Raw genomic sequence first — 24,998 nt, 5'->3', positions numbered from 1 at the left:
ATATTTGCAGATGAGCATGCCATCTGCATCCTTAATCCTTTCTGTATTTACATTCAGTTTAAGAGACTGTAAACTCTGTTTCCTCTACATCGTCTCCTAATTGTGCATCTCTTTCCCCTGGCATATTAATTGTGGTGAAACTGACATTCTGTGCTTATGTTATTATAGGGCCAGCTGCAGGACATCCCAATGCCCTGACACACATTTTAGTCTCAAGTTACTCTTGCATAGTATAAAAATACATTTTTAAAAATGCACAAACTTACTTTGTTTGATTATTGTGACAGGGACCAATTTCTTATTATCACTCAGTATAATCTGAAAAAAGAGAAGAAATGGATAAAAGTAGCGCCTTGGGAGAACTGCCATAATAGTAATTGAACTGAGTAATAAAAATAGAGGGTTCTAATCCAATACCACGCCTGTCCCAAGTTAACACTGGATATGGCTCTGGCCCTGGTCCCTGATGGTTGTGCTATTGCTTCAGTTCCCACGGGCTAATGTTGTAATATCGCATTTTGATCTTTTTCTATCAGCTTGAGATGTTTTGCTCAATAAAACCACAGTAGTTGACAGCTTAGGAAACCCCAATTCTTTTTTCTCTTAAGGATCTCTGGAGCACCCCCTGGGGAGTAGTCCAGAATGCTGAAGAAAAGCTGAAATTTAACTATAGCAAAACGTGTGAAACATATGAAATTACAATTTGGTCACAGGACACAAATGTACTCTCAGGAACACTATATTTAGAACATAGACTATTCCAGAACCAGGTGCACATTTGTAAACCATCAGCACTCTTGGGTGCATAGCCTGATTAAAGTAGATTAGCTCAGAAAAATTGTATTTAGTGGAGTTGTTTCCAAAGCACAAGTGGCCAGCCACCCACATGACTCTTACATTTTTATGCTAAATACTTGGACTCTTATACTGTTCATACCTCTTTGACCCAGACAACATCTTGCCTAAATGTGAATATCAAATTATACTAATACCATAAAAAAAATAAGAAATACATGAATGGACCCCACAGTTAATAAAACAAAACAGTTGACAACAAAGATAAGAATTATGAACAAATTCTGAAAGCTTAATAATACACTCAAGTTATGAGAGAAGGTAGACTGTAATGTTAATGACATAAAAATGCTACATACATTAAAAGGGGATTGTTTTAGTTATACTTGAGTTACAAGAAAGAAAACTCTGACAATCATCTTCCATGCTAAATACATTCTGCTGAAATCAGAATCAGATAATGTTAATTTTGCACTTTATGACATCTGGCTTACTTCATGTGAAAGAACACTTACTTGCATGAGAAGTCACATTTGATGACAAAGTGCTAATCATTTACCCAAGGATAGCTATTTTTGTTCTATTCTAAATAAGTCTGAAAAGCTTTAAAAACAATGGTTGGGTACACATTAAACACATAAAAAAGTTTAAGAAGCTGGAAAAAAGGCCAATCTCCACAAGTGAGATGGACCTTTCCTTGGGGAAATGGATGAAGGCAACTTTATGGTTCCTGTTGCTACCTAATAACAGTTTTGCATTGGTGTGAACATGGCTCAATCACTGTCATTATATGAAGATTAAAATAATCTTCCTTTTTTATTTTTCCTTTTTTACATTTCCATTTTGTTTTCTAGTGAAAAAAATTGTGTTACAGATTATCTGCTTTTGAAGTAGCCCTCCTATTCATGTGACTAACAAATGGGATGGAATGCATATGTTAGAAGAAGGCATTCATTTTATTGCATTTCTCCTCAGCAGCCTTACAATAAAATACACAGCTCTGAAGTTGTAGTAAGTGCTTGTGTAACCTCTACTGTAGAACTTCTAATCATAATTTCTATCAGCCTTTTTTACTAGTAAACAGTTCTTATATTGACAAGAGCATTCTTTCTTTGTTGACTAATAATGGATGTCTACAATGATAGCAATATAACAACTCAAAATACATTTAAATAAATTAAAAATGTAGTTTTTTATCTCAGGAATGAATAACTGAATGAAATCCACATTCTCCAGCTGCTATAATTGACTGCTCATCTGCACAAATCTGTAACTGCTGCACTTGAAATCTATCCATGCTGTCAAAGCTTTCTTTTCAGTTTCCACAAAGTGACTAATTTAGATAGTCCTAGTAATATTTACTACTTATACAAACTGTTTTGGAAATGTCAGCCCATCATCTGTAGGAATGGCACTATCAATCATATTTTTCAGATAGGGAATATAAAACATATAGGTATTACGAACATCAGTTATTTAAACAACTGCTGTCATCATGAAAGAAGATGGCAAATAATATATTCCTGATTTTCAGAGGAAAATGAGAGATGTAAATTATACCATAGGTCAGGCATCTCACTTCTTACCCTATACATACAGCATATTCTTACAGGACTGCTAATCTCAAACATTTTATGAAACAGCACATGGTAACATTACCTTAAGAGGCTTGTTCTTTCTTTCTTTCTGTGTTGTATTGTGATACCTCAAAAAGCCAAAACTGACTGGCATGCACATAAGAGACTCCTCAAGGAGGAACCATGGTCAGACTGGACTAAATAAGGTTTGGAAGAGCAGGAATGTTTCTTTCTAGAGTTTAACAAATGGTAGAAGCTAAGAGTCCTTTTTGGCTGGAAAACTGGGGAGGACCCCACCTTCCAGGCCAACATTATGAAACTAGAGGAACTTAACCAGAAAGAAGAGGAAATAAATTTCTACTGCATTTTTTTCCGCCCTACCACTAGTCATTGTTTATGAAGGGAAGAAGAATGACCATTTCTAGAACACCCCTTTTCTTCCAACCTCTCCTTGGTTGCTGCTCACACAGCCCTGGGAGCTTAGACAAACTTAAAGGAAGAAACTGCCAAAAGAAACACAAGATGATATTTGACTGATGTTGAAAGGGCAGAATGACTAGATGGGTTGGTAACGTTTTTAATAAACAGCCTTTAAAAATGTCCTTACAGAGAAGAGTTAGGACCATGTTGATATGAGTCAGTTGTGTCTGTGGAACAAAATAAAGCACAAACAAACTTGGCCTAAATAACACTCATTCTGGCTTTGCATCAATGATCTGATCACACCACTGAAACATACCCCACCTAGTGCTGTGGAAACTGAAGGAACAATGTAAACTATCTGCTTTTTGCACCACTAAAGCAAGAATGATAAGAGGACATTTAGAATAATCTATGGTATGTTTTCATGATATTTCTGTGAAGGGTGATAAAGTAGTCCTACTCTGGAGCTGAGCCCTGTGAAGATCACAAAAAAGACTAGAGGTTGGCTCTAGTCCTCCTTTCATACTTGAGCCATGCAAATATTTGGAGAACTGTTTTAGCTCATTTTCTCAGGACTTCTCCTGTATAAATAGATTCCCTACTTGCACAGAAGTAGCACAACAGTCAGGGTTCTGGCACACAGGGTTTGCTAAGTGGAGCAAAGGAACTCAGCTTGCACTCCATAGTCCAGGATGAACTCCCTCATCTGGGGCTGTGCAACTTTAAAGACACTCGTGGGACCAAGGGGAAGAACAGTTAAGTTGACTTCATCAACATAATGAAATGAGCACCCCCCTGAATATCTAGTCAACTGGACTTATACTATCACAAATAAAACCTTTTCTTGTGAACTCAAGACATATTTCCAATAAGCATTCCACTGATCTAACTCTGTATGTAATGCAATTATTGAAGTATTGCTGCCCTAAATGAATGGACACGGCCTCAAGTTGCACTGGGGAGGTTTAGATCAGATATTAGGAAAATTCATTTTCACAGAAAGGGGTGTCAAGCATTGGAAATGACTGCCCAGGAATCATCATGCCTGGAAGTGTTAAAAAATACATGGATACAGCACTTGAGGACATGATTTAATGATAAACACGATGGTGGTGCTGGGTTAGCAGTTGAACTTGAGAGAAACTTGAAGATCTTTTCTAACGTCATGATTCAATGATTCTGTGCATACCTAATTATTCCTAGAAGAAAATTTATTTAATGAGTTTTGATTTGATTCCTGAAGGAATTCCAGGTCTGATAATTACAGAGTATTTATAATATTCTGAAATATTAAAAACAAACAATGAGAAAACATGCATTACCACTTCCTACCATGAAAACATTTGGAAAATCTCAGACAGAAGAGAATTGTGAAGAATGGGCTATTCTTTTGTAATAATTAACACTCATGAGTTAACCCTCATCCCAGTAAGAGGGATTTCTACAACTTTTCTTGGGAAGTTATCCCAAGAACTAGGGATAGTAGGTTACTCAGGGAGAGTAACCTAAAAAGAAGCAGACAAAAAAATCCTCCAGAAGATTAGATGCTGAAAATTGCACTTAGATGAAAAAATAAGGAAAGGAAATATAAATGAACCAATTTAATCTCATAGTAGAACTGGTAATGCACAGAATCTATGACTTAAATGTCTATTTTTCACTGTATTAAAACTCACTAGCTGGTTTGATTTAGAGAGCTTTCATTTATGCTTCAGGTCTTTGAAGAAAAAAAAAATCTGGGTACATGAATCCATAAACAAATTAAATCCATCCATCCATGCTTGTTTGAGAATGTTTATGGAAAATGTCAAGTAAGGGGAAAAAAAATCTTTATTTATAAAAATCAATTTTTTTAAATGAAATGGTAAAAATTCTACCATGCCACATAAAAGGATTTAATGGACAGCCTAGCAAACTTAATTAAATTGCCCTTTCCAGCTTCCTCTGGTTCTGCAAACACTTGCTTCACATATGGGAACTATCAGTGAATTCAGTGGGATGACTAATTTAGAAGACCTGAGTATATACACAATTACTCTATAAAATCACATTACCAAGTTATCCCAAAGTTAACTGATCACAACAAATATCACAGTTTAACAAACCTGACTACTGCAAAGGAATAAGCAACTTCTAGATTTTGAAGATACAAATGGAAACCCTCAGATTTATCTTGGGTAGGTTGGAAAAAGTGTATGTAATCAGCTCAGTTACAGTTCTCAATTATTTTGTCCATCACCACATTGAAATATTTTCCATACAGTGCATTTAACAGATTGTTTTCTATATTAGCAGTTGGTGGCCTTGATAATTTCTTTCTCATGGAACAATAACAGAGAATAAAAAATTTGATCATATGAAACATGCATCAGGTAAAAAAAGAGACTGTTTTGCATACCTGTGTTTGGGAATTGGGTACCAACTTATACATATTCTGGAGTTGTCCATTTACTTTTTTACCTGTTTTGACAAAAAGAAAAATAAATTCACAGAATTAATTTTTTGTTTTGTCCAAAGGAAAGCAAACCAAGTTTATTCACCTTTTATTTGTCAGCTCAGAAAGTTAGAAGTCTTAATTAAAAGCCTGTATAAAAACACATCATGGAAAATTTTTATTGTCCTGTGTCTCGAGATCCATTAATACATCTTCAAGGCCTTCTCTTCACATTTTGACAGCAAGGAAATTAAATGTATTCTTCTTGTTTTGTTTATGGTTTTGTTTATCTCAGTGTATCAACAAACCCCCAGATTTAAACTCTGATTTTTTTTCTCTTAAGTTTTCCTCTTAGTTTCTAAGTATTAGAAGTTTCTTGTGATGCAGCTGTTAAATCAAGAAACAGTCTTGTTCAGCACCTACTCTATTCTAGCATGCTGCTTCAAACTTTCTCTGTATCTTCCACTTTTACACTTTTCTGCTGCCCTTCCAACAATGGATGTGCAAACAAGAGCCAAGCTACATGTTATCATATTTTTTTCGAATTCCATCCAAAACAGATGAGAAGTAGAAAAAAAAATTCAACTCTAAAAAAAATATCAATTGAGATACATTTAAGTTGGAAACAAGTCTTTCAAAGTACTTGATACTTCTAAATAACAGGACTTACTATTGGCCTAAATTCAAGGGAAAAGTGACAGAAGTTTCTCAATGACTTCATGAGAAAATCACGGCAAGACAGTCTGAAATAAGCTACTTTAATCTCTTCTGAAAAAAATCAGTTCAATAACTGTTGAACTTTTGCCATGCCTTTCATGTGTTTTCAAATAATGAATTAAAAGCAGATTCTCCTCCCAAACCCTCCCAACATGTTTCGTATATAACAAAAATTTGGCCTGTGGATTCAACAAATTCAGGAACACGTAAAAGAACTTTCAGTTTCTAGTAACTGATATATTCTTCAGTGGGAAAAAGAACATTTACAGTGAAGGATGTTTGGTTTAGGTTGAGATGCTTCTCCTATATGAGAAGAACTTGATACAAACCAAGAAATAAGCACAGAAAAGAAGTGTCTGTGTTGATTGATATTTTTTACAGGCATCTGGCTGTACATTTATTATAAATATACACTCTCTGTTTGCTGCCCACATTTTCTGTATCTACCTGCTATACACTAAAAATATGAAAGGCTTGAATTTGAAAGTGCTGACAATTTTCCCATTATAAGGTTCTTTATCAGTAGACCAGAATGTAGACATGCAGGGTAATTACAAACTCCTGGGACTTAGCTGCTGCAGAAGCATCCACTGAATACACAAGTCTACACTGCAGAAAAAAAGAAATCTTATGTAAATAGAATATGAACTCTTAGAAGAAGTAATCTTTCAACCAAACTCAATGGATCTCCAAGAACAATTTTCCTGACCTATTAAAAATGTAAAATGTCTGTAAGAAACAGCAGCTGGAAATACATTCTATAGAAAGATAAAATTTGGTCATGTTTTCATCAGTCTTGAACAAGTAATAAACTATAAACGTTTTGCACTCATCACTCCCTCTTATTCTAAGTGTTGAAATATCATCACTTGTTCTACAGATGACTTTAAGATGTTTGAAATGTAGAAAAAACCCAGAAAAAAAACCACTTGGTAAGATATGTGTAAGGCTGCAAAGCAGAGCTTTTTGTGAATCAGGTATAGGAAAAGGCTACCACTATTATCCTCTTTAAACTATGGAATAGCAATGGCATTATTCTGGACAGCTAAAACACTGGGCAGGTGCTTCAAAGTTACAGCTTTGTGCTTTATAATTAAGGCCAACAAAGCACTTTATTAGGCAGTATAAAGGTTTTTCCAGTGTTACAAGCCACAATACTGCTCCCCTCCTTTATCCTCAAGTATATTGAGCTCTGTAACTCACCTACAAGTCAAAACTGAAGTACAAATTAAATTTCAGCTGGAAATCTCATATGAATAAGGCTCTCTAATGACAATTCCCATTCTTTATATTTTGAGTCAAACTGAAAATACTAAGCATAGGAGTTTCCAGCATCTTCTGAGCAACATCATGTTTCAAAATACTTTTATGCAAATACTTGAGGAAAATAAATCAAATTGGATAATCTGTTAAGTCCTGTCTTCTTCTCATTACATGGAGGAAAACTCTACTGATGCCTATTTCCTCTACTGATATGAGTGATTCTTTCAGCATTACATGATTTCATAAGGGTTAATATGACATCACTTTTTCCTGTATTGTCTTGGTCTTTCAGATGAGAACCTTAAAATATGAATGGCAGCCAGCCAGAGGTGTTATACACTGCTCCATGAAAAAAAAAAAGGCATACATGACACTGCATGCTTCAGACATGATCCATATAATACTTTGACTGTAAATTAGCTTCAAATTTGTCTTTTGAGTGGAGTCATAAAGGGCCCATTGAGGCAGGACAGGCACTGTCTAGCTTGAAGACCTTCAGCTTCAATGTAAATGCAGGTGTAAAAGAAGATACAAATAATGCTAATAATTTCCATCACTCATGATGGAAAAGAAATTCAGTGGATTAGTTGGATGATGGTTGATGGATTAGTTCATTACTTGATCATCTTATTATTCATGGACTAAAGAAAAAGCTTAGAATCCAGACAGAAGTGTAAATATTCCTACTCAACACTTGATGTGTATCTGTACTAAACACCTCTAGAATTCTATCAACCTGCAGCAGATCCTCTGTTTGAAATGACAAGAGAACACCTTTCAGAAGACTAGGTGGCAGCTTTTCAAAACCAAAATATTTCTAGTTTCAGCAATTCTTAAGAGAATTTTTAGGGGTATAATGGATGCCATTTAAACAATAAAAACTTGATCAGTACCTTACTCTAATTAATACCATAATAGAGGAAACATACTGTCAAAATCAGCAGCTGTTTGATTAACTATTGTCAAATACTTACTAGAGAGAACTGTCTTATGATTCAAAGTCTTGCTCCAAATACTATCCTCTGCATTGTCTTTAACTCCAAATTCATAAGGTGTGTTTGGTTTCAGATTGTCAATCACTGTCTCTGTAGCTGGGCAGAGCTGAAAAACCCATTTCTTGTCTTTACCTTTTTCTCTGTAGCGAACTGTATAGAACCTGCTTGGGGGAAAAAAAACAGTCTATGTAAAGGAATTCATGACAAAATTTTTTGTGAGAAAATTAATAATAAATAATAGTAATAATAATAATAATAATAATAATAATAATAATAATAATAATAAATGTTCTATTGTTCTTGTTATTTCTGCCTCTTTATGGTCACCAAATATCAGAAAAGCCAGATTTATTCCACATATATGTACCCCATCATATAGACCATGACATTAGGAATATTGTACAAAGAGCAAAAGGACAGACTCCTTATTCACAAACACCCATTGTATGTGAGGTTTTAACCACAAAGTGTAAGCTCATTGTCCAAGCAGTTCCTGCAATTCCAACATATGACAGAACCAGTCAATTGCATCATGAGTCTGCTAGTCAAGAAGCCTGTACTGATTTCTCAAAATCATCTATATCCATCCCGTGAAAGGTGTTCCCTTCAAAATAAGTCCAAAACCATTCTCCAGGGAAGACCAGTAATATCTGTTGTTTGCTTAATACATTCCTCATTCAGAGATCCCATTATGTATTGCCCCCACTTCAAACAAAAAAATAAACCGAGACATTACTTCCAGCAGTTTAAAACATGTTGAATGCTAACAGATTGTGAAACTAGGAAACATTTCTACAGAAATTGCCCAATTCTGTCAAGGAGCACCACCCTGAAAAAGTATGACTGCAATGTTAACCAATCAAAAAAAGGTAGTGGAAATGGTGAGAGCTTCAGCGCAAGAACTCCCCTGCTGAAATAGTCTCATTTTCAATATACGTGCTGAATCACCACCAAAATGCAATGGATGTTTCTTTTCTTGGAAAAGCAAATCTCAGAGTGATTTGGCCACTTTTAATCCAAGTATTACTGAAAATTGTTACACATAACATAAGTAACTCATGGGATGAATTCAGTCCAATTATATTTTGCCGCACTTAATGCTTGCAAATCAAGGTTGTGAGATTTATTACAGGCATTATACAGACAATTACATAGAGACAAAGGAATCTCTTCCTTAAAAAAAACCAAACCAACCAAAAAAAGGTTTCTAAACTGAAACTGAAAAAGTTTCAAGTCCAGACTAAAATTACTTAGTGGATCAAACCGAATACAGTCAATTAATAAAGCTGCTTCTGCTGAAGTTACAGAAGAGTCCTTTCAGAGTACAGTTTACATGAAATGCGACTGTTGAGTTGACAGAAATTCCTACTTCACTATTAAAACACGACCTAAGACAAGGAAAGTGTCACTCCTGGAAGATATTTCCATACATAATGGTTCACTTTGTTTACATATTTTATCTCATAACTGTCAAATTTGTTTTCTTGGCACCAAAAATATAGATTCTCCTGGTAAGCCAGAAGCTACAATTCAGCTCATTCAGGTACTTCACCAGGTTCCAAGATCAATATATATGTTGACTCACATAACTTCATTAACTGTACTACTTTGTGTTCAAAACAAGATGTAGTCTAACTTAAAACTTGAAAAGGAAAAAAAAAAACAGTGAGAAAAAAAACAGTAAGTAGTCAATAGTAGACAAGTAGTCAATTCTCTCTCAATTCCAGGACTACTGAGTAATAAACTGCCTCCTTACTTCTGTGGGCTGTGATCTAATCAAATGTCAAATGGACCTAATTGTCAGTTAAACTGACAAAGAACATTTTAAAACATCAATTATCGGTAACATCAAAAGAAGGAAAAATTCTTCTTCTTTATCCTCTTAATCTATTTGTATGTGGTCACAGAGAAATTGACCAACAGGAAAAGCTTATTTGAACTCCCTGTCACTGTCTTGCAAAGGATGTAACTTTAATAAACAAATTCAGTCTTCAACACAAATGACTCTTACTGGACCCCGTACAGTCTTTTGGTGGGGGATTTGGAATAAGTATAGACAGACATCAGATGTGAATTCAAGTGGAAATAGTCACCTTTTCCCCTTGCCTGAAAGAGAAATTTTCATTGGTTTTCATCGTTATCCTCACCTTGTCCTACCTATTTTAATCCAATGGGATAGAAATAAAGTCTTTGCATGTGATGGAAAAAAGAGAGTATACTGTTTCAGTTCAGTTATTGAACAATCTAAAAGAACAGCTGCATCAGAAATGGGGAGAAAACAAACCACTAAAAATTTGCTGATAACAAATAGGCTTTTAAGTGGCTGTCCCCTCTTGCTTGTAGTGGACAAAATGTTCTACTTTTTAATGCTGTCTCCACACCCGGAATTTTCTTCACTCTAATATAAATTAAAATACTAAGAACACATGCACAACCAGAAAAAGGCCCCATCTTTGACTTAAATTCAAGACTATTATAAAATCTGAAAAGAAGATTTTTATAATTGTGCCGAACTATGCCATTAGAAGGAAAGAGAAACATAGAGCACAGAATAAATGTGCTCTCAACTCCAAGATTTCCAAGCCTATAAAAACTTCACTAAGGGTATAATTATTTCAGAGGAAACTTGCCATAGTGAGTACTAAAAACACTGACTGTGATGACAGAATTTCCTCAACCATTTCAATAAAAAGCAATAAAAATGAAGTTCCATTTAAGAGTTTGCAGGTCACAATCATTTGACTATTAACAATATCTAAATATCTACATGTGCTTTTGGGGTAATGTAATCATTTGTTTATAGAGTAAAAATTCAGAAATGCCAAGTTTTGTCATCAAAGAACAACAACTCATTGTTAAACCAGACCAAAAAACTGCCAAATAAAATGCAATTTCAGTGTCTGCCTGAGAACACTGTACTGATTGAATACTGTTGTAATTTCAATTTCTCCCTTTTTCAAACCTTTCTTTCATCAAAAATACAACATCAAACAGTCAACACATATAATTGAAGACATGAATAAGCAGTAAGATCCAGTCACCACTCACATCTATCAATCCCCTTGTGGCAGTGACATACATGCATAAAATGAGTGCAGCTGGCTGAACTGGAAACATTCAGCAAAACATCTTCATAGATCCCCTCCAGAACAACATAAGGCAGTTGAAAGCACTGAAACAGAGTGCTTAAAGGGAAAGCTACACTACATGTTTCTCAAATAAAACACTTTCCATTATCTCTGTGAGGTAAGAAAAGGAAAAATTGATTGCTCACCACAGGGTCCTACCAGGTAATACACTATGGAATGCTCCTTGGAATGCTATTCCCACCTGTGAATACCGATTTGATGCAAGGAGGTGGCACACCCAGCTACACTTGGTGAGAAATTATTTCAATCTAGATTCTCAGCAGGTATAAGACCCAATAATATTTAACTTAATTTAACATTTCATTTTGATTAATTGATTTGTTATGTGTTTCGGTCGGGGGACATTTTATCAGAAAAATGTTTATTGAATACTATTGTATTTATATTTACAACAAATATTAATCAAATGATTGCAGGGGTTACTCTGTTTCTTTGCCAGCTAGCACTCTATAAAACATTAGAGCTCTTTTGTCAAACTCCATAAAAGTTAGTACCTCCCTCTCTCCCACTAACAGGCAATGCTTCACTCATTTGAAGATAACCACCAATTAGACCACTCTAGGAACTGTAGAAAAATGTTTTTACTAGACATCTAAAACTCCAACAATTTAAAACAAAAGGTGTTATGAGCAGGTGAGAGGTTTTGTTGCACTCAGAAATAACTCTGTAATAACAAGGAAAAAAAAACCAGCAGAGGAATAAAGAGCCTACGTTCATCAAGAACCTCTCTCCATATACATTTGCACAAAATCATAGAATGTTTAGTGTCTACATTCTTGAAACTCTGTGTCTTTGATTATGTTTTTTACTTTGCTTGCCTCTACATAAGACGTACACAAAATGTGATGGCAGAAATAAAATAAGTAAGACCAAGTTAATAATTTAAAGGAAGCCACAAGAGCACAAGATTACTCACAGGCTAACCACTGTAGTGATTACTATAGCTGCAGAGTCAATCTAAAAGACTCAGCCTGACACAGAAGGTTGTTTCTCCCCCTCTATGTTCAGCTTACGACGTTTGTTTTCATAACAAGGCAGTGCTCAGTTTAGAGACAGCCTTTTTGTTGCACTAGAAATCAAAAATTTAAAAAAATGACCATTTTAAAGAAAGAGCACAGAGGGTTTTTGCTTTTGAGATGAAGCAAATCTTATTCACTGTTAAAAGAAGTAGAATTCTAGGATGGATAGGCAAGACATTAAGTTTTCATCTATCAGTGTGAATGATACTGTTTTGCCAAGAATTCCAGTGTCATTTTTCGATTTTTTAACCAAATCTCATTTCAGCCAGATTCCCAGAACATGCTTGCACGATCAAATATTCAGACACAAACAATTAGATACTGGAAATCTTGTAAGGCAGATGGTTTTGTGAGATTTCAAGACTAGGTCAGTTTGTATAAATACCATGGATTTATTTGGAACCAGGTCCCAACCAAAACTCCAAACAATTTAATCATGACTATTTTAGTCACATGTAACACTAAACAAACAATTAAGCCTTGGAGATATAAGAACATTCCAACTCTGTGATTTTGTGTTGCCAGAGACAATAGATTATAAAGCTCTTTTCTTTTTTTTTTGTTCATAGAAATGTAATCAGAATTTTTTAAGAGATTATCAGCATGGCAGGTATTTATTTATTTATAATTAGACTTCATTAGAAGTGCAGCATCCATTAATATTAGAAAGCAATAAAAGAAATGGTTTGAACAATGATTTCTCATACACTGAATGTTGCACAAATTGACCCACGAAGTTGATTGTATTGTTTCCTTTTTTACTGCTAAGTTTACTTTAAAGTAACAGACACTGGAATGCATAAAAAATTGAAAGAACAACACCAGTGACAGTTACCAGCTAGGTTTCCAAAGCATTTTCTAATTTAGTTTTGACTCTTACATGATCACTAAAATTCACTTCTTCTACTTAAAACTTTTAGTAGAATGACTGAAATAAAGAGTGAGAGGTTCTGAAAAAGGAGAGACTGAACAACAACAAATAATTCCAGTTTAAACAAGCTTTTAGCATGTACTCCCACAGCAGCAACTCAAAAACATCTGAAACTCAAGGAGTGTATTTGCTGCTGTGTATTTTCCTTTAAGAAATTCTGCTATGTTTAAAATACATTTTGTATGACACTTGCAACACAAAGTATGATTTAGTTGGCAGCTGCATAATGACAGTTTGTAAATAGGCACAGGAGAAGATATGTACATTTCTTTCTGAATTTCAGATTTTAAAAACACTACTTCTACATACTATACAACGAAAAGACTAAGTTTGGACTCATCCCTGATTTTCCTTTACTGTTTTCCTTGCATTTTTTTTAAAGCATCAGATAAAAACAAAATAAAACACAAAACCTCTGCTACTTGCAAGTATGACATTAGGACATTTAAATCACAGGTAAATAAATTAAAACAATGCCAATGTGAAATTGTCATAGCATTTAACTTAAAAAAGACATACCTTCAGGTTTTAAATTCTTATTTTTGCATATATCTGAAAGTGTGTTTGTTTTTCTACACAATCCATTCAATAGAATATTATATTTTACTGCAAGTATAAATTCTGATTTAATCTAACATGGAAAAAAAAAGGGTTTTGTTCCATCCCCTGACTTTTCCTCCTAAAGAATTGAAAGTAAGTCCATCTTTTTTGACCCCCAGCTACAGAGGTGTTCTAATCAAAGCAAAGAAAGAAAAATCTACAGAGTATTCTCTCTTTTTCAGATCTGAATGGAGACTAAATGAAGCCCCAGTACTTTTATTTTGACTTTTACTTTTATTTCACTAATATTTGTCTGAACACATGCTATGCAGAGAGGAAACAAACCTCTTACTCTTTTGGAAATAATAAAAAGAGGAACTGAACATGGCTGTGCAGCAAGATATTGTGACTTTGCCATCTTCCCTCATCAACTGTCTTCCACTCATTTCAGAAAGCAGAGGATGCTGAGAAAGGTTCCACCAACTGTGCTTCCTGGTGTTATGTAGTTTTCATCAGTTACATAAAACTAATCACTTGAGGTTTTTTATTTCGATTTTTTTTGTTTATTTTAGATTCTAGTACTAAGCGTCTGAGAGATAATAGTCACTTCAAGAATGCTTCAAAATTTCACCTTCCATTTTTGGTCCACAAAAATGGCAGTGAATATTTTTGTTTCAACAAGGGATTAGCACTTGGGGTTATCTTGAGGGAAATATGTAGCACTCCTTTGGCTTATGCTCTTAATCTCTAGGGAGTTAAGCCAAAATAATGATTTGTTGAAAAATGTCACAGTAAATTTTTTTCATCAGTGTTTCTTAAAAATCTCATAGATACAGAAGACCACTATGTTCCCTGAAGAAGCAAGCAGCAATTTCACTGAATCAGTAAAAGATATTCTCTTTGAGATTTCTTTGAGACTCTCTTTGAGAATATGGCACCTCTTATACCAAACTCATTAGCTCACAAAACCAGATCTTCCAAGGAATATCCCACTGAGGTCAAACTTGCACTAGAGAAAATCTTGGCCAGCAAAACTGTGCTATTCCATGTGGTTTCTATCTTCTGACTCAGTAACACATTGAAATAATGCAACATTTTATTATGCAACTGTTGTACAAAAACCTAACATACACATGGAGATGGTAAAATCTGAGGCTGAGAACAGTGACTTCATTTCAGGTCATTGAGAGTTACAAATTTAAACCTTGGTGGGACATTGACTGACAGAACTGAGTTACGAGGTCCTGACTGCTATGTACTGTCAATGCCAAAGGTTAGAGGTCAGCCACTAACAGCAGTCTTGAGGATGATTAACAGTCACAGTAAGGAGAATATGCCAGATGAAAAAGCATCAAGCCAGGTACACTGCTCCTGAAATTTTGGTGAATCTGTTACTGGCTTTTTAAGTCTTGTACTTTTATCACAACACTAACTTGCTAAGAATGGGCTGCTTCCTATTTTTTTTTCTTATTATATATTATGAAGTCATTCAAATTATTATAATAAATTAATAGTTTTTCTTCTACACACTGACTTGAAATATATGTGGATCTAATCTCTCTTAGAATTCTAGATATACACACCATGTATGTCTACATGTCATGGTCACATGGACAACTGTTCTTATAATTTATACAAATTATCTCGCAAGCACTTTGGTCCAGTAAAGGTAAAATTAATAAGAGTACCACTTAAGTGACTTTTTTCTTCATTAACTTCCTTGTAATGCTTGATTGAAAAACAGAAATCTGGTTATAAGTATATACCTAACTTTCATAAGATCATTTGTAACGTGATATAAATATTTTAAATAACGTGATTTAAATATTTAAACTATCTACTCCTGCCTGCCAATATTCCACTGAAATGTGCACTTTAATTCCTGAGAGGAGGAATACCTCAGAATGTATTCTAAGCATAGCAAGACACTAGTAGCACACTGTCCTAACTGAAAAACTATATTAAAAACTTTGTTCCACCTTTGAGTCAAGGAATGCCCAAAAAGAAAATTCAGCTACTGAGGAGAAAACAGAGAACTGATGAAGGCATGGTGGTGGATACCATTTGCCTGGAATTTCCAGGTGCATTAATATAGGATATAGGCTTCTCCTGAAGTGTTCTTCATTCCCACTGCACAATGGCTGCTGCAACATTGGTGCTGACACACCACATAAAGAAAAATTCCTTGGTAAAAACTGTCCTAAAACCACTATGTTGGAACACTCTACAAGTTCATCCAAGATCAGCGCATTTCTTCAATTTCAAACAGTAGGAAAAATATTTTCTTCTTGTTTTATTGAAAGAGCAAAATCTAAGCCTTAACCAACTTTTATTTCTATTGAAGAAAAATCCGATCAAATTTGATCTTTGGACATTTACTAACATTCCATAACTGTTTCCTAACAAACATTAACTTTTTTTTTTTTCAATGGTGCTTGAAATTCTGGTTGGTGATGAAGATCCAAATGTTTTTCAAGAGCAATTTCTGATGCTTGAAAAGGATCAGTCCTTTTGAGAAGTATGAAACTTTTCTAAAGGCAGGAAAAAATAATCCTGGCTAAATGGGATGTGTTTTTTAACACAGCCTATATTTGACATCCAGTTTAATCATGTCCGCTAGACTTTTCTTACAAACACCAGAGTAAGAAAAGTCAAGTCTAATGAGACAGCTACAAACTCGACAAATGTTAGACAGGTAAAAGAAATGTTTCTGAATCATAAAATAAAAAGAACATTTAAAAAGTTGCAAAACAGATGTAGATGCATCCCATGGTTCATAATGTTTAGTTTTACAAAACACTGTTGAGTAGAATAGAGCTTCACAAATTGTAAATGAAAGTAAAAATATTCTTCTGTCATCAAGGAACAATGTAAAGAGAAACACAAGTAGAGAAAACATCTGCATTAGCAATTTAAATAATTTTATTCATCTACAGAGGGTTGACTAAACCATAATAGTGCACTTAATTGAGAAGCTCTTCTGCACTATGACTTCTCTTGAACCTGCCACTTGAAGTGCTTTTCTGAGTTTCCCACCTCCTGTGCCACTCAGTTAATGCCAAAAATATTGACATAGAAGAGATAATTTTTTACTTACAACAGAAAATTAATGAAAGCTGTACTGTATCAGTTTTAATGATAAGAAAAATAAAGGAAACAAAATTCAAATGGTGTTAAAAAAAGGCATCATTCCCCCCATCTCAGCACAACAAAAGACTTCTTTTACACTTTTTCAGTCCACTCTAAAGTAAAATATTTCCTGTGATTTAACAAAGTTTCAATTGGTTCAGATACAAATGAAGGAAGAGCCAAGGCCATTATTTTAAGAACAAAGGATCCAGTGTGAAATAACAAGATTTGTAATTCAGTGTGTAGACATCTCAGTAAAGTTGCTGTCAAGTAAAGAGTTGCAAAGCACTAGAGTGAGCAAATGAAAAAACTGACTTCACATTCAGAACTATTGTTTACAACGTTTCAATTTTTACTGTAAAAATTATATTAATCACAGCAGAGAGCTGCACTGAGTGAACTCATGGTGGTAATAAAGCCCATCCTGTTCTGTTGTTACCTGTCACTGGCACAGTTACTTGTTGCTGTCCAGTCATGTTGGGGGTTGACTAGGATGCCCCAAGAGAGAAACACAGAGGTTGGGGTGAGAGTGCCAACCACCAGCTGCAGAGGCTTCTGTGTCTTGTTCCGACCTACATAAGAAACATATAAAGTTAATTTCTCCTGCCTGCATTATGCAAAGGAAAGGTTTTGCAGATGGATAATTAAGTAAATGAAGATGTCTTCTAAGCTGAAGGGAAAGGTACAGCAGTTCTCTAATTTTCATGGTCACTATTTCTAACACATGACTTACAAATGTGACAGTGTCCATGGTCACTTTTTCAACCTAACATTCCAGTTAAAACTAGTTTTTGAAAACAGTCATTTGGTCGTTTAAGTACACTTAGTATAAAGAATAAGCTATAGGTAGATTAAATTAAAAACTCTTGCTATCTTGGACTACAACACAGAAGACATGAGAGAGTCCAGGACATTAGAAAGCCTCCATGAATGTGATAAAAATAGGATTTCTTGCCAGGTTTCTCAGTTACACTGCAAATATATCTACACATAATAAATATTTTCTAGAGCATTCTTAAGAGCAAAATAAAACCTACTAAAGTTCTTTAGCTTTTAACTGCAGGCAGATCTGAATCAGTGTCTGTATCTGCAGAAATTTTCTCTTTTAATTACCAACTATATTGAAATCAGGTTTTGCATGATACTGAACTTCAGCTTTGCTCTGTATAAAGGAATACAGTCCTTGTGGGGAGCAAGAACTTATTTTAAAGAAAGTTTAAAAGCTAATAGATGGAAATGAACAAATTATGTAGAGAGTCTATTTTGAACCTGTATTTTATGGACTGCTATAGGCCCAAGGAGAATCTCTGGTGTTTGAAAGATTATTGACCATGGGAAATCAATATATTCTTTACATCACATTACATACTTAAAAAAATCTAAGGGATCTGTACCTTCTCAAAACATACAGGTGACCAACATTTCCTGAAATTTATAAGCCACTGACGTAAAGGGTTTTTTTCTCACAGATGTGAACCAAATTTGACTTTCTACTCAGCCTTTTCAACCCTATTATCTCTTCACTTAACCAGCCCCAGTGACAGCCTGTTTTGTATTTTCAACCAATAGATGTGTGTACATTTAGAAATCTTAACCATGTTGGTTTGAACTTTATGTTGATGATGAATTTGTTGTTACAAAACCTACATTAAAAACCAACATAGATATGTTTCATCTGAAGGGTAAATCACTTTCCAAAATCTTTCCAGCCATATTGTGTTATACCTGGCAAAGAGCAAGAAAATATCCCAAACATTACCAGGAGTTAGGAAAAAAAAATCATCCAAAGATCATAGAATAATTTGGGTTGGAAGGGACCTTTAAGGACCTTCTAGTCCAAGCCCCCTGCCATGAGCAGGGACATCTTCAATTGGATCAGGTTTCTCAGACGTGATCTGCCCAAAATGACCTTGAGTGCTTGCAGGGATAGGTCATGAGTTTATTTTTTGTAACAGTCCAGTCATCCTGAAAGAAGTCTCCACATTAAAGTACAGAATTAAGTCACTATATTAAAGTAATATATTCAGAATTCAGAACTAACAATATTGATGGCATGATTAAGGTCATATAGAAATACTTTGAAACAGATGAGAACAAAATTCAGATTTCTACTCTGTTGTGTATAGATTCAGCTGGAAATATCACTTTCTGTAACTTCTTGCATTAGCAAACTTTGTGGTATATTAATATAGAGACAGACACACACTACCACTTTCCAACGAGGAACTAGGAGCATTTACATGTCTATGGATGAAGGAATCCTTACTTATAGTTTGGGAAGAATAACTTTAATGTCTTTAAACATCAAAAAATAGTAGTTTAAATTTCAATTCTCATTTGTAAGAACTTTATGCGAAAAAATCTTTAGGTATATCTTCATGTTTTGAGCACTGTGTGTGTGGCTACTGACTGGGAAATGCTGTCCTACATTTTACCTTTCCACATATGGAATTTGTGCATCCCAGTGAGATGCCTACAGGTAGAAACATCTTTTCAGAGAAACCCAGCACAAGGGTCCGTTTTCTTTCAAATATTTTAAAAAAGAGATGCAGTAAGATTAAAATACCTGAACAAGATTTCTTGTTATTTGAAACACGTGATGGTCTTACTGAAACCAAATACCGCGGCTCTGCATCTGCAAATGAATGAAAAAGTAATTAGTACAGATGTGCTATTTATTTGAAAAAGAGATTAATCTGAAATTAATAAGAAAAAGTCAAACAGTCAGTGAATTCTTAACACATTGTCCAATTTTCATGATCTTTAGGCTTTTTTCTTTAAAATTCATTGAGTTTAAAATTATAAATTATTCGATTAAAGCAAGGTTGAGATATTTATTTTAGTTTAGGGAATTCCTCTTCAGAAATAAGATTTTCTCTTACACTTAAAACCAGATGTCAGAGATTTCTGCCCTTCTTAATTATTTAAAACCAAGCTTTATTCCCTCTTAACTGCAACATGAGAGAAGTTGTCCTAGGATATTCTAGCAAGATATCCATGGGCAGAATTTGGCTCACTCTCTACTGACCATATTTTTTTACTATGGCTTTTAAAAAACAGGACTACTCTCCATAGAATTCTTATTCTAGTTTCAATACATTTATCTAAATGCATAAGTACAAATAAGAGACTGAATTTCCTGCATATTTCAGGCACCTTGAATTCTACCAACTAAACAGAACTGCTAAGAAATCATTCATTTTTCTCTTACACTCAGATTTCTGTAAACAGAGAAAGGAAAAGCAGTACCAAAAATCCCAAAAGCTTGCTCTACTACTGAAAAGGTTCTGCCAGTATGGAGAAAACCTCTCGAACTTCTCAGATTCTGTGCACCTAAAGCACTGGAAACCCATCTATGGATGTGCTTTAATTGTTTAATTAGTCTTTTTAAATGGGTTTCATCTGCACCAAATAACCAAATAAGCATTGAAAACAGCTGTTCAAAGCAGTGTGGAAAAAATAATTAGTTAAAAAAGGAATCCCAAAGTGAAAATACGCCTTCATTTACAAAATATGTTTTTTAATATTTAGAAGGATACACAAGTGTAGGAGTTGTGTAACCACTTGGATACTTTTTGTATTGAGACTGAAGAATAGAAATAAGCAACACTTTAAAATAATTTGGTTTCCCTGTGTTATAAACCCAGTTTTCTGCTCTGCTTTTTTGACCACTTGTGAGATGTTATAACTCTCCCAAAGTATTCAACAGGATTATTTTAAAGCATGACCTTGAAATTTCTAGAACTATAAAGCCAGTCTTCAAAACTAAAAATTTATGGGTTTGTCAGTAAAATGTCCAAGGATTGTGAAAGAAAACTATTCAAATACTTTGAAACAATTTTTGCCTGCTCCATAAATGAAAAAGTTAATTCTGGCTGAAGTCTGAAATTACTTGTATAGCAGTATAGAAATAGATTAACTGCTAAACAAAATATGGCAATACACAAAGACCGTTAATGCCTCACTGCACATCTCAGCTACAAAACCTGGCAGTTTTCAGGATTCATTAGTGCCATTAGTGCTAGCAGGTGTTTATGTTCTCTAACAAAGTATTCTCTGTGGAAATATTTTGTTCTACATGCTGTTCATTAAGTTTTATTTTGGTGAATTTAACAAATGTTGCCTTAATAAAGAATACAACACATTCCCATTTTCCAGTGAATTCATTGCTCTTCCAACTGTAACACAACCTACAAAAGGAAGCATTTAGGAAAACAGGATGAGACTAGATGTTGACAGAGGGAAGAGGTAGGTTTAAAAAGTGCCACTTCTTTAGAACCACTGAACTTAAGACAATATTATGATCATTATAACTGAAATCAGAAAATGAATTTGTTAAACAAATCCATTCAATGCCTGGGATACAACAATACATTTCTGTACGGTGTTTAAGCTATATCTTAATTTAGAGATATGATTCCAAGATTCCTGAGCAGAACCACCCATGCTACTACATAGATCTTAAGAGTAGAGCGACTGTAATTTAAATTAAATTCACTGGTTTGATGCACAGTACCAAAGCATTATGCATGGACAGGAGGACACATGCCTTGAAATGCTTATAGTCTGGGCAGATATGCATTCTATATCCAAGACACATGAAATTAAAAAATGCAGAGAGCTTTTTCAATATCATATAAGGAGCCCTGACTCATTAGAATTGGGAGCTCTTTCTTAGTCTTCCACTGCAAATCAACATTTCTTTTAGTAAATTCAGAAGACTACTGAGTTTCTACAGTGATTCAGTTTTCTTGCTGAGAAATATGACTATCAGTCATCATCACAATGCTGAAATCAGCTGATGCTACTATGACTCAATTCATTTTCAGGGCGTTCAAACGTTGCCTCACCCATGTATTAAATTCTGTCAAGTTACAGGAAATATTTCATGATAATCCGTGTTCTTTTATGATGCTTATATATTCATAATCCATTTCACAGATCCATGTCTATAAGAAGCAGGAATCTTGGGAAGAGATGAGTAACACAGCAGAAGAAAACTAAAATTCTGCAGAATATCAGAATATAAATAAAGCCATAATTTGCACTAATTCATGTAATGCTTAAAAGATAAATTGCTGAAATAGGAGGCAGGTAGGAAAATGTGATAGTCAGTCATAAAAATATGGATGTTTGACTGCATGTAATTATGATTCACAGAACAGATCAGCTATTTGCATGAAAATATATTTAAGAAGAGAAGCTTGTTTGAAAAATAAAATTATAACCTCAAGTAAAAGCAAACTACACCACAGACTACAGACAATCCTGTTTGCAACTGAATATTTCTTATTTTCTTTGAATTGTATTTAGTAAGAAAAGGATAGTTATGTAATTAAGATCAATGTTGAAATGTCTGGACACAGATTCATGAATCCAGCATCTGCCTCCAAAAATAATTTAAACATTAATCAATATATAACAGAGAAATTTATGATAAAGATGCAAAATATAAATCTGTCTCCCATCTGTGAGGATCTACAATCTCATAAATTAAGGATCCCTACAAAACAACACAAGCTTTAAGAAGTTAAGTTTGAAAAATATTTGCAAATTTGCTACTAAAAATCTTAGTAGCTCCTTGATGCCTTGGAGGGATGCTACTCCAAGACCACTTGTTTGAATCTACTACTGTCTAACCCCCTTTATCAAGGCTAGAACAACAAATATCTTGGCTAAGAAGTCCTTTCAGATCAGAAATCAAGTCCAAAGAGTGACCACCTTCAATTCTTTAACCACAAAATACTCTAGGAAAACACCCACATATACCAGAGAAATGCTCCTCCATGAATCCATGCCTAATTATTAGTGAAGTAATTCCCCAAATATAGGCTATTATATTAATAAATATAATTATTAAAAGAATAAAGCTTCTATTTCCCACCTTAACAGCTCATGAAGACAACCAGAATGCAACAGACACATGTCACTGACATATCAGATTAACAAAGAAGATGTCTTACTTTCATGTGCCATGAGCTAGGCTATCAAATCAGTGGCAGCAGGCAACTAACAGGCACTACAAAATGCTAGGAAATTCTGCTTCCGTTCAAGCCCATGATTCAGGGCCCAGCCAATATGCACTTGCAAGCAAAAGAATGTAAGTATGAACTGACTGATGAACTTAGAATAAATCTGAAAATAGTGTTACAAATGCATTATTAGAATTCATGGACCACAGGATTCAGAAATCAAAACAAAGTAATTTTTTGCTTCAGGCTGCAAGCCCTTAATCTGTATTTAGGGATTGCTAAAAACTTCCCATGGGATGTTGTTAAGGGCAAAGTTGGAAGAAGGGGAGGATGGAAAGTATTGTAGTGTAACAAGCATGGGAGAAGACAGAGAAGTGGGACAAAGAGGCTGGCATGAATGAACCTGCTGCTGATCAATGCACTTATCTAGAGGAAGGGGCATCTGCTGGACACCCCCTACTCCTCTCCTCCACAAGACTCTGCTAGCATTAGCAGTGAGAACTTGCTTCCTGGTAAGTTAGCAGGAGGCAATGCTGAATTAACATCACGTTATTTGGCATCTTGAAAAGCATGTAGCGAATACAGCTGCCAGTTTCTGGTAACTGATAACAAACTGCACAGCAAGATCTTTTAGCCAAGCACTGCTCCAGGACAGATCCCCGAGTTACACTTCTAAAATGGGCTCAAGGTGCTACTAGAAGCCTCTCATATACATACATAAACATGAAATTCACACAACACTTACTGGCATTGTTACAAAGCAGGATTACCAATACATTGTCCTCTTACACTGTACAATCTTGTACAAGAAAAGGAAAAGCAAAAGCATTGCCTAACTTTGAGCTGGTTTTAGAAACTGAAAGGGAAAATAATTTTGTTCATTCTGTTAAGTAATTGCTGTTCATTCTTGCAAAAATTTCCTGTCTCCACCCAAATTTTTGGGTTTCTCCAACAGAATCAACAATTTCTAGGAGGTTGGCTTGCAATCTTCCTATCCAGGTTAGGAAAGACTAACACAAATCTCTTAAGCAAATACTTTCTTTACAAGTCAGGAAGACTGAAAAAATTAAGATAAAGTTTTAAGTCAATCCCAGAGCTTTTGGATGGGTCCATTCACCTTTCTATTCGTCTAGCGGAATTAACCTCTTGATACCTTTTGACACTGAATAGCTTTCATGACCAAAAATCATGTTGTTTACTGTCATGTGAGCACATAATGTACACTCAGCACAAACCACATCTGGTGTCCTGAAACAGAGGCATAATTCTTGGGAACAAACTTTGCTGCTGCCTCGTCATTGTCATTGTCATTTCAGTATATTCACATCTATCTAGTAGAGCATGAAGCTGCTCAAGACTTTGCTGCCATCAGAAACTCATCACAAGTTCAGGAAATCAAACAGGATCCTTTTCTCTTTGCCCATGGCCTCTGCAGGCAGATCCCAATTTATTGATAATGTTATCCAATTGCTGCCTCAATTACCATATAATTTGCAAAATGAAGGGAAAACAGATATTTTAAGGTAAGAATTACTGCAGTGAGATGGTGAATATTTTAATGGATGAAATGTAGGTTAATGTCACATGTACAAAAGCATATCTCTCTTCTCAAAATCCTAGGACATGTCATAATTTCTTTAAAAATATATCCATCTATAGACATGTAATTTTATAAATTAATACATCTGCTGACTTCAAGCTTCCTGTTAACAGGATCATAAAAGGTGTGTGACCCAGCAAAAAGGCTGACAATAAATTTCATATTAATATACAATGGGTGTGTTGGAAATATGGAATTTGTGGGCCTTAAAAATATATATTGTTGTGTATATTGTCATTTTCCATATTCCAGTTCCAACTGGGGACAATTACCCCAAACAGAACACCAATTATGCTGCTCCATTAACAAAACCAGGGATGCAGAACTAAATCAGGGAAATGTGGAAATTTCTGCAAGGCACTTCATTCTACTTGTGGACCTACACTCTTTGTTAGAAAGCAGAAATTATAATTTAAAGGACTGACATACTTTAGGAAGGGAATAATGGCTTATA

The 24,998-nt window shown here is 34.7% G+C and overlaps 1 protein-coding gene across 50 annotated transcripts in view; it reads right to left on the bottom strand.

Moving 5' to 3' along the window:
• Positions 1-24,998, bottom strand: part of ABI3BP (ABI family member 3 binding protein) — a 161,549-nt gene that overhangs the window by 87,000 nt on the left and 49,551 nt on the right. For 45 of the 50 annotated variants that reach the window (XM_064410698.1, XM_064410709.1, XM_064410708.1 and 42 more), the window contains exons 3-7: positions 19,539-19,607; positions 17,412-17,544; positions 8,184-8,368; positions 5,194-5,255; positions 267-318 (exon numbers count right to left, since the gene is read on the bottom strand). In XM_064410698.1, coding sequence (XP_064266768.1) covers positions 267-318; positions 5,194-5,255; positions 8,184-8,368; positions 17,412-17,544; positions 19,539-19,607 — 501 coding nt within the window. Of the gene's footprint in view, positions 1-266; positions 319-5,193; positions 5,256-8,183; positions 8,369-12,269; positions 12,395-17,411; positions 17,545-19,538; positions 19,608-24,998 lie in introns of those variants that run through there. The other 5 variants (XM_064410679.1, XM_064410732.1, XM_064410731.1 and 2 more) reach the window with 2 other exon arrangements.

Source organism: Passer domesticus, chromosome 2 (assembly GCF_036417665.1).
Source record: "Passer domesticus isolate bPasDom1 chromosome 2, bPasDom1.hap1, whole genome shotgun sequence".
Taxonomy (NCBI): domain Eukaryota; kingdom Metazoa; phylum Chordata; class Aves; order Passeriformes; family Passeridae; genus Passer; species Passer domesticus.
This window is presented reverse-complemented; position numbering and strand designations above follow the sequence as displayed.